At 41.3% G+C, this 11,065-nt stretch overlaps 1 protein-coding gene across 12 annotated transcripts in view; it reads right to left on the bottom strand.

Annotated features, from left to right (window-relative positions):
- Positions 1–291: 291 nt before the first annotated feature.
- The window catches only part of ABI3BP (ABI family member 3 binding protein), a 746,713-nt gene continuing 735,939 nt past the window's right edge, over positions 292–11,065 (bottom strand). For all 12 annotated transcript variants that reach the window (XM_069757702.1, XM_069757705.1, XM_069757707.1 and 9 more), the window contains one exon: positions 292–1,278. In XM_069757702.1, coding sequence (XP_069613803.1) covers positions 1,163–1,278 — 116 coding nt within the window. In that variant the 3' untranslated portion in view covers positions 292–1,162. The remainder of the gene's footprint in view (positions 1,279–11,065) is intronic.

The raw sequence follows: 11,065 nt of genomic DNA, 5'->3' as shown, positions 1-11,065 counted from the left end.
GCTTTACGGAAGTCCAAACCAGAAGGTTTTCTTGACTTGCTACATTCTCCACATTTTTTTTAAAATTTTCTTTGAACATTGTGACCATTTATTTGCACATTTTGCTGTGAAGCCTTTATGAAACCAAAAAAAAACAACAACAAAAAGACAGAAAATCATTTTGCATCTCTGTCCTGATACATTCATGATATTCACAAAAACGTTGGTTTGTGTGTTGTGGAAACATTTGATACATATCTGAGGAATCACACGATGTCCTACTTGGCAGTAACACAAAATACAGGAACAGTGTTTTAAAAAAAGATCAATATCTTTATTGTAGAGTTCATATATTGCTCTCTTCTGCTACAAAACCAGGTTGCATTTGGAAATAAAGCTATATTGTATATACTGTACATTCTGTAAAAAGTTAATTACAAATCTATTTATAAATCCCATGCTTATGTTAATTTTAAAATATCTGCAGCCATGAAATTAAAATGTAATCTTGCACCAAAGACTGAACATATGTAAGTACCTGCCTTGTTTGTATCTTCCATCTATCCATCTAATGTCACAACGCTGCGACAGAAACCAGGAGGAAATGTCTAATCGCAAGCAGATCTAACAGGCTGGCCGAGAAATAAATACGGCCTTTCTATATGATCATGCCGCGATGGGATTTCTGTGTGTTCTATATGATACATTTACTTAGTTCCTATAATAAGCAGGAAACACTTTTACCATTATGTGATAAAAAGGTTGTATATGTTGAAATAAATAAAAACATTGGCGTTGATGACACTAGATGAAGATTAACATGGAGCGAAACATAAAAATTTTTCTCTTTAAAGAATGTAGTTGGATAAAAATTTGCTTCAAAATATTTCTTACAACATTGTGATAAATAACATAGACACTGCTTTTCTCAAAAGACCAGAAACAGGGAGCCAGCTTCCCGAGTTTTTCTCCTATGAAGACAATATCCTTATTTGTATAATTTGATAAATATGGAAGCAGTCTGTTAACTCTCTAACATGTAGAATTATTTAATACATATCTTACATTAGTAGAACCAATTAGGTAATGAGAGTAGATTGAAGCTAGCGCATTGTCTTTTTGAACGGATGGATGTTGTTGTTGCAGGCAAGTCCATGATTTCATTGTGTTATTACCATTCTTCTTACCACTTCCCAGGTATTGATATTCCACATTCATACCAGTGAACATAGCTAATGTGCGTCTGGCCACCGATCTCTCCAAATTCCACTGGCTGCTGGCGGACAGATCTATAAAATCCTGCGCAAATATCACATAACAAAATGTGAATTACTAAAAGAAATGTAATTATGTTTCTTAAATGTAGTCACTCATATATACTGATACACGTGGGTCATATTAAAATCAATGTGCCATCACTAAACATAATGCCATGGTGAATAAATATGGACTATGTGTTTTATTTCTAATTCTTAGTACATCTTATTACCACATTTTTCTCTTGGGTCCAAAAGGAGATACGGTAAATGGGTTTAGTGTAAGGACCATCTGTATAAAGTTGACTTGTCGAAGCAAATGGGCTTACACAATGTGGTCAACATGACACATTTATAGATGTAGTAAATATGCTAGTTTTTCAGTTTAAAATATTCCATGTATACGCTGTGAGTATCTTGCTCTTGCACAGTCCTGCTTGCACTCTGCTGTTTGTTTTTGCATTGCAGTCATAGCAGATTTGTTCCTGCACATTATAGATGACTAATTTTGTCATCCTTTCTCTTTTAATATGCGCCAATCAGCCATAACATGGAAACTACCTGAATAATTTCGGTAGGTTAAAGCTTTGCCACGAAACAACTTTAACTCAACAAGGCATAGACTCCACAAGACTACCAAAAGTGTTTCTAGGTATATTGCAACATAACATTAGCTGCAGATTGTTAATGTTAAAAAAAAAAACCGAATGGAGCCGTGCTTTATTTCAGTGCTGGAATGATGCTTGCAGCCGCCACCTTCTCTTTCCTGCGTCACTCCAGTGCCTGTCCACCATCATGTGATCTCAACTTCTGACTGACCGGAAGTCAAAGGTCTCAATATCTCAGTGTAAGTCTATGAATAACGAGTTCTGGTTCTCAAAGATTTACATTGATAAGTAACCCTTGGCTTGCACAGCTAGCACTGGAGTGATCTGGCAGGTCACAAAGTGTACAAGACAACCGGAGCGGCCCCAATAACAGCTGAAAACTGCGACTGGTAAGTAATAGACTAGAGGGAGGGAATTTACATTAGTGACACCACTCCAGCGGTGAAATAGGAAAACACTGCAGAGGTGCCATGTTCCTTAAACTATTGCTGAACAATGTTTTCAGTGTGGCAACCCCAATTACACTAGAAAGAAAATATTCCCTTTAGGGAATACAGCAGCCACAAGAGAGTGTACTTGGTTTGCAGCAATCACGTCACAGTAACATCCACGTCAAAGTTATCACGTCAAAGTAACATCCACACGAAGGCCAGGATACAAGGTCTCCTGACAGAATATTACCCAGACATTGCATTGCCTCCGCTAGTTTGCATTTTTACCACTGAATTTTTGCTATATTTGTACTTTAAAGGGAATGTGTCACCCCCTGGGACGTATATGACCTATTAATATGGGAATACAGGTAATAGAGATGCTGCACTAGTCCTACCTGTATGCCTCATATTAATGGTCTTTATGTTAATGATTTCTTCCAGGCTCCGGATTGTACAGTGTCTGGAAGAAATTGATTCCCTATGTCCTCATTACAATACTACCGGAATCTTTCGCATGCACCGTGCACTCCCTCAGAAATACATACCTCATCCTCCTGTCTATGGGTGCTGCACAGAAGGGAGGATGAGGTATGTATTTCTGAGGGAGTGCAGGGTGCAGGCGAAAGATTCCCGGACCATAACTGACGTGCATGGGAGGGGGTAGTGTTACAATAAAGACAGGAGGCAGGGATTTCTTCCAGGCACCACACGCCCCGAAGCCAGGAAGAAATCATTAACATAAAGACAGAATATGAGCCCTTGTCCATGCAGTCTTTCCAAAGACAGCCGGGCCAGCGGACGAGAGCACCCACTGACCCCCGTGTCTCCACACCAGCATTTATGCATATTTTCTTCTACTTCGTTCTTCAAAGCTGAGTAATTACATCAACAAAGTCTAGCTAAACTGTAATGTGGTTATACTGTACATCATCTGTCAGTCAAAGGGTTTGGAACAGGGAGAAGCCACCAGGTCCGAATAGTCCATAGATGGCGTTTCTATATAGGTGTAAAAAAATACATGGATGCAGCCAGTGTCTCATTCATGCTGGTCGCAGTTTAGGCAGCAAGAATCTCGTGACATGAAAATATTGTGACATTAGTGGAAACACCTTGATTTAACATGTCCCCTTTGTCACATTATTTTCAGGTGTACCATCATTTCTGTCCAGGCCATTTTCAGGAGTTATATTTTTTTTTTAAATTCTGTGGAAGCATGGTTGAAAAGCAAGGTCTGATTTTCATTTGTTCATTTTGATAGATTTTTTTATTTATTATTACTTTTGTCAGATTCAAGTTATTTCTGTGACCATTGTGGGTTTTTCCTGTCATTAAACGAGGGGTACCAACAATTTTGACCACGTGTCTATGCACGGTACCATAGAATAACATTGGTCCGAGTCTGATTTGATGTTTTCTTGGATCTCACATGGACAAAAAATATGGTCAAGCAAGTGCACGAGCCCTTACAGTGATTCATGACATGCAACTTATTTAAAAAGTCACAAAATTTGGCATAAACGTATTCCAGTCCACACTTGGAGTAATTATATGTACTTGAGTTATTTTGGCCCAATTTTTGTGAAATGTGTAACTTTTTGAGCTAAAAATGTTAAAATGGATCGAAGAAAAAAAAAGATTTTTTTAATAATTTTTATGTAAAAGTCATGACTGGCCATTTTGAAAAATTTTGCTCAAAAAACTGCACTGGAAATCATAACACTAGAAAAAAAAGTAAGATAAAAAACGCAAATGATAAATCAGGGCCATGGTTGTTGGTAGATTCAGTTAATGTCAGAATAAAACAAAACATAACTAATGTTTTTGTGCAACAAGCTCTACGAGTGAAGGGCCATCACGACTAGGGATTATTTGGAACTGGTTGCGATAACAGAGACAGGGTCCAAGGATGATAATGTTTGCGTAACATCTGGAGTAAGAATAATAGATATTTTCCTGAAAAAGAGGATAATTGAGCACCTAAAAAAGCAAGTTATTGAATGCTACATAGCATGTCAATCTACGAGAAGATCATGTTAAAATGGTTTAGTTGATTTTCGTGACTATGTGACAAAAGTGTTGGATGAAGATGGTGCTATGGCAATTGCCTGCCTAGATTTCCAAAAACCTTTGATGTAGTTCCACATAAAGAGACCCTACATACAATATTACAACTTGGACTCAATCCTTTGATAGTTCAGTGGATTTACAGTTGGGTAACAAGATAGATATGGGAGTGTTACTTTTATTGTGCAGTCTGAAGAGAGACTGGTTACCAGTAGTGGACTATACGGTTCTATTCTGGACTCTGTTCTTTTGTAATAGGTCTGTAAGTGACATAACAGATGGTTTGGTCAGTAAGGTATTCCTATTTGCCAATGACATGATAATTGTGTCATAAGGTCACTATTCCTGGGGGTAACATGGAAAATTATTTTAGCTTTAATGGAAAAATGGTGATTATGTATTGTATTGCACTGGAGGAGAAAGATCCCTCCGTGTATTTGCAGTTCTGTGCTAGCCAAGACTTTAAAAGAGAAGGATTTATGGGAAAAACAGGCAGTAGGAAAAGTAAGTAGGATACTTGGCTGCACAGCTAAAGGAATAACTAGCAGAATGAAGAAGATTTTGATCCTACTGTATAGAGATCTAGAGAGACCACATCTGGAGTTCGCCTTAGTTAAGAATGGAATCATTGATGCAAGTGGAACTGGACTAGCAAGACAGTACATTGTACGACGTGGGCTAGTAAAACTGAATATGCAGGACGATACCTGGAATCAGCAGAGATAAGTGTGCAGACAGCTACCTTGATGCAGCTGGGTTCAGAGTTTGGACAGCACCTTGAAAAGCAGAATCAAGTTTGTAGATAGGCACATTAATTCAGCAAAGTGTGGTGTGGACAGCATCTTGAGACAGCAGAAACAAGAGTGCTGGCAGGTACCTCGAATCAGCAGAGATAAGTGTGCTGACAGATCCTTGAATTAGCAAAGATACGTTTTTTGACAGGTACCTTGATGCTGCAGAGTTGAGGGTACGGACAACACCTTACAATAGCAGATTCAATTAGGCTGGCAGATACCTTGATGAAGGAGAGCTGAGGGTGCAGTCAGCACCTTTGAATAGCAAAGAAGGTAGGCTGGCAGGCATCTTGATGCAGCAGAATGGATGGTGCAGACAGCGTCAGGAACAACAGAGCTGAGTTGCTAGTAAGCACGCCGAAGCAACTAGGTAATCAGGCACCTGGCTGTTGAAGTGTCAAGTGGGTAGTGTTACTAGAATTCTGGAAAGCACATGGTAGCTGCGTGTCTTACTACCATAGTAACCTGGCACAGACTAGCGCACATGTAGCCCATCATACAGGAAGGAGAAAGCAAAGACTGGTGCTGGAACTGGGACAACACCATAACTTTTTTTTAATAGATGTGACCATATGATGTGAGAGAAATTGTATAATATTTTGGTGAGTCCTATAAATTACTGTGTAATTTGCATATTTTCAAATTCTATATTCATCTATCTACTTGGGTTATATACAGTGGCATGTATTAATCATGGCGGTGGATCAATCATGCTTTGGGGTTGTGTTGCAGCCAATGTCATGGGGAATTCCAAAACTTACTTGAGCACAGTAGCATTATTGCCATCACAGGTATAACCAGACATCTTTGTTTCTCACAGTATACTCTACCGGATGATGATATTCTTCTCTCCTCACTGTTTCATATTTATTTTCAGACTTTCATTTCTAGTATATTAGAATGAATTATTTCTACTAAGTCACTATCTAGTTAACCTTATCAAAAATCACAATACCTTTATACTTTCATTTAGGACTTATTCACACAATGCAGTTTTCATCATTTTTATATACAGTAAGTGAATAAAATAAAAAATACTGAATATACTCGTATATAAGTCGACCTGAGTATAAGCTGAGGCACCTAATTGTGCCACAAAAAACTGGGAAAACTTATTGACTCGAGTATAAGCCGGGTATGCATTGTTCCCTCATCCCTGTCCTTGTATGCATGGCTCCCCATCCCTGTCCTTGTATGCATGGCTCCCCATCCCTGTCCTTGAATGCATGGTTCCCCATCCCTGTCCTTGTATGCATGTCTCCAAATCCTTGTCCTTGTATGCATGGCTCCCTGGTCCCTGACCTTGTATGCATGGCTCCCCATCCCTGTCCTTGTATGCATGGCTCCCCATCCCTGTCCTTGTATGCATGGCTCCCCATCCCTGTTCTTGTATGCATGGCTCCCAATCCTTGTCCTTGTATGTATGGTTCCCCATCCCTGTCCTTGTATGCATGACTCCCCATTCTTGTCCTTGTATGCATGGCTCCCCATCCCTGTCCTTGTATGCATGGCTCCATATCCTTGGCCTTGTATGCATGGCTCCCCATCCCTGTCCTTGTATGCATGGCTCCCCATCCCTGTCCTTGTATGCATGGCTCCCCATTCTTGTCCTTGTATGCATGGCTCCCCATCCCTGTCCTTGTATGCATGGCTCCCCATCCCTGTCCTTGTATGCATGGCTCCCCATTCTTGTCCTTGTATGCATGGCTGCCCATCCCTGTCCTTGTATGCATGGCTCCATATCCTTGTCCTTGTATGCATGGCTCCCCATTCCTGTTATTGTATGCAGGCCTCCCCCTTCCCTGTCATTGTATGCATGGTTCCCCATCCCTGTCCTTATATGCATGGCTCCCCATCCCTCCATCCCTGTCCTTGTATGCATGGCTCCCCATCCCTGGGCTTGTATGCATGGCTCCCCATCCCTGTCCTTGTATGCATGGCTCCCCATACCTGTCCTTGTATTCATGGCTCTCCATCCCTGTCCTTGTATGCATGGCTCCTTATCCCTGTCCTTGTATGCATGGCTCCCCATCCCTGTCCTTGTAAGCATGGCTCCCCATCCCTGTCCTTGTATGCATGGCTCCAAATCCTTGTCATTGTATGCACGGCTCCCTGGTCCCTGTCCTTGTATGCATGGCTCCCCATCCCTGTCCTTGTAAGCATGGCTCCCCATCCCTGTCCTTGTATGCATGGCTCCAAATCCTTGTCATTGTATGCACGGCTCCCTGGTCCCTGTCCTTGTATGCATGGCTCCCCATCCCTGTGCTTGTATGCAGGCCTCCCCATTCCCTGTCATTGTATGCACGGCTCCCCATCCCTGTCCTTGTATGCATGGCTCCCCATCCCTCTATCCCTGTCCTTGTATGCATGGCTCCCCATTCCTGTCCTTGTATGCATGGCTCCCCATCCCTGCCCTTGTATGCATGGCTCCCCATCCCTGTCCTTGTATGCATGGCTCCCAATCATTGTCCTTGTATGCATGGCTCCCCATCCCTATCCTTGTATGCATGGCTCCCCATCCCTGTCCTTGTATGCATGGCTCCCCATCCCTGTCCTTGTATGCATGGCTCCCCATCCCTATACTTGTATGCATGGCTCCCCATCCCTGTCCTTGTATGCATGACTCCCCATCTCTGTCCTTGTATGCATGGCTCCAATTCCTTGTCATTGTATGCATGGCTCCCTGGTCCCTGTTCTTGTATGCATGGCTCCCCATCCCTGTGCTTGTATGCAGGCCTCCCCCTTCCCTGTCCTTTTATCCATGGCTCCCCATCCATCCATCCATCAATCAATCCCTGTCCTTGTATGCATGGCTCCCCATCCCTGTGCTTGTATGCATGGCTCCCCATCCCTGTCCTTGTATGCATGGCTCCCCATACCTGTCCTTGTATTCATGGCTCCCCATCCCTGTCCTTGTATGCATGGCTCCAAATCCTTGTCATTATATGCATGGCTCCCTGGTCCCTGTCCTTGTATGCATGGCTCCCCATCCCTGTGCTTGTATGCAGGCCTCCCCCTTCCCTGTCATTGTATGCATGGCTCCCCATCCCTGTTCTTGTATGCATGGCTCCCCATTCTTGTCCTTGTATGCATGGCTCCCCTTCCCTGTCCTTGTATGCATGGCTCCCCATCCATGTCCTTGTATGCATGGTTCCCCATCCCTGTCCTTGTATGCATGGCTCCCCATCCCTGTGCTTGTATGCAGGCCTCCCCCTTCCCTGTCCTTGTATGCATGGCTCCCCATCCCTGTCCTTGAATGCATGGCTCCCCATTCTTGTCCTTGTATGCATGGCTCCCCTTCCCTGTCCTTGTATGCATGGCTCCCCTTCCCTGTCTTTGTATGCATGGCTCCCCTTCCCTGTCCTTGTATGCATGGTTCCCCATCCCTGTCCTTGTATGCATGGCTCCCGAATCCCTGTCCCTGTATGCATGGCTCCCCATCCCTGTGAATATTAATTTCTCTTTAGCAGCGGGCACAGGCTTTAGCCACAGCCTCCTGCCTCTGTGACTCTCCGCTCTGCCGCTACCCCTCCCCTGCTGACTTTTTAGGACAATGACTCATGTATAAGCCGAGGGGGGTATTTTCAGCACACAAAACAGTGCTGAAAAACTTGGCTTATACACGAGTGTATACGGTACATTTCTTCCCTCAAAACTAGGATTAATAAATAAGTTTAATAAATCGAGAAATACAGTTTAAGCAGGTGTATAAGCTTTTCTTCACAAAGTGTAAAGATTCTGTTTTCAGTGTTAGCTCTGCATCTTAATACCACAGTCAATGAACAGTGGCTTGTTGGCGCCTTTGCACCCTGGATCGTGGGCACATACCTTTCGCAACCTCCCTCAAATAAAGTCGAGAAAAAAACCCACACCTAAACATTTTCTTTAACCAACAAACCAGAAATTAAAGGTCTATCTTACTGTAGCATAATGTTATATTTCATGGCCAAAATCACATGACTGAATGTCCATATGTATAAAAGCAGCAGTGATGTAGAATTGGCCTGCCGCGTACTAGAATGAATTGCCTGTGACGATTGATGAAGAAAGTGTTACATGTTTTTTAAATGCATTGAAAACTAACAATAACTTACATGTTTGACTAATCTGATATTCCTATGGGTCTAAGTAGTATGCTTCTAATTAATCTAATTATTACATGACATCTTTTCCTGGAACTGAAAACAGCATGCCCTCCAGCTGAACTAATTTAATACATGGATCTACTGTATCTGCCATTTTAATACATATATCTATTTGAATACATGGATCTTTCAGTATATTGCTGCTTAATTATAATAACATTCTATTTCTTCTAAGTACAGCTTACATTATTATTATTATCATTTTTACATTTACCATTATTATCATTTTTACATTTACCGTTTATGGTACAATGTGTGGAATAATATATTTGTCAGTGTTCAACTTACAGCTACTTATAATAATTCAGGTTCTTTTTAAAGTACAATTGTGTAGAACCCAGAGGTGACAAATTTATGCAAGATAGGATGTAAAATATGAAATATTTTGTACATTTAAGAATCTACAATATTTGTTCAGAAAAGACAAGCCACAGGTAGATGCTGTTTTCAGCCTTAATAGCATTGTGTGTTGTATGTGTGAACATACGCAAATAGTGATAGAGTTAATTCTAATTAAAAAAGGATAATATAAACGCTATATGGACAAATATATAGGGACATACCTTTTTAATCATTGAATTGAGGGTCTTCCATCAATCCCATTGCCACAGATGTATAAAATCTAGCCCCTAGACATGCAGTTTGTCTTTACTAACACTTGATGTGAAAGAAAGGATATTTCTAAAGAGCTCACTTAATTTGAGTGTGGTAGAGTAATAGGACGTCAACATTGTATCAAGTGAGTTTGTGAAAAATATTCCCTCCAGCATGTTCCAGCATCAGCTGTGAGTAGTTTTATTGAAAAGTCAAGGCACCACAACAATAAAGCCACAAAGTGGCAGATGTAAAGTTACACAGTGCTCCTCAGTACTTGGCAACCCCAGAGTGCATAAAAGTCGCCGACACTCTTCTGACTAAATGACTTCAGAATCCAAGCCTCCTCTGGCATTAATATCATCTCACAAATAATGTACAGGGAACTTCATAGCTGAGCAACTACATGCTATCATTCCATCACCCATCACAATGCTAACCATTGTAAGGAGTGGTGTAATGCCTGCCACCACTGGGGTCCGGAGCAGTGGAAAGATGTTCTATGGGGTGACAAATCACGGTTCTCGGTCTAAACGAGTTTGGATTTGGTGAATGCCAGAACGTTTCGTGCCTGACCGCATTGTGCCATATGTAAAGTTTGAGGTAGGAGGGTTAATGCTGCAGGGTTGTTTTTCAGGCGTTGTTCCAGTGAAGGGAAATATTACTGCTTTAGCATAACAATACAATACATTTTATACAATTGTATGCTTCCAACTTTGTGTGAACAGTTTTGTCCTTTTATTAATGTGGCCCAGTATACAAAGCTTGGTCCATAAAGGCATGGTTGGATGATTTTGGCTTTAAGAACTTGACTGTCCCACAGAGTTCCTTGTCCTCTACCCCATAAAACACCTTTTGGAATAGAGTAGAACATAAATTGTGAACCAGGTCCTCTCAACCAACATCAATGTCTGACTTCACAATTGCTCTTGATGAACTTCCCAGAGAAACACTCCAAAGTCTTATAGAAAGCATACCTCGAAGAATGGATTAGTTTGTATTTACAATTGGAATTCACAAAAGCTCCTTTAGCAGTAATACTTTTGTCCATATAATAATGCATTTTATGTATGTAAGATTAAAATGAGTATCTGTAAGGAGATGGACATACTGCTCACGCTCTCCCCTTGAAGAAACAAGTATAATGTTAAGTGATATAATGTTAACTGTGATGTATTATGTGAAATGTGA

This window comes from Ranitomeya imitator, chromosome 3 (genome assembly GCF_032444005.1).
Source record: "Ranitomeya imitator isolate aRanImi1 chromosome 3, aRanImi1.pri, whole genome shotgun sequence".
Lineage (NCBI taxonomy): Eukaryota > Metazoa > Chordata > Amphibia > Anura > Dendrobatidae > Ranitomeya > Ranitomeya imitator.
The sequence above is the reverse complement of the archived record's forward strand: the minus strand, read 5'-3'. Positions and strand labels throughout refer to the sequence as shown.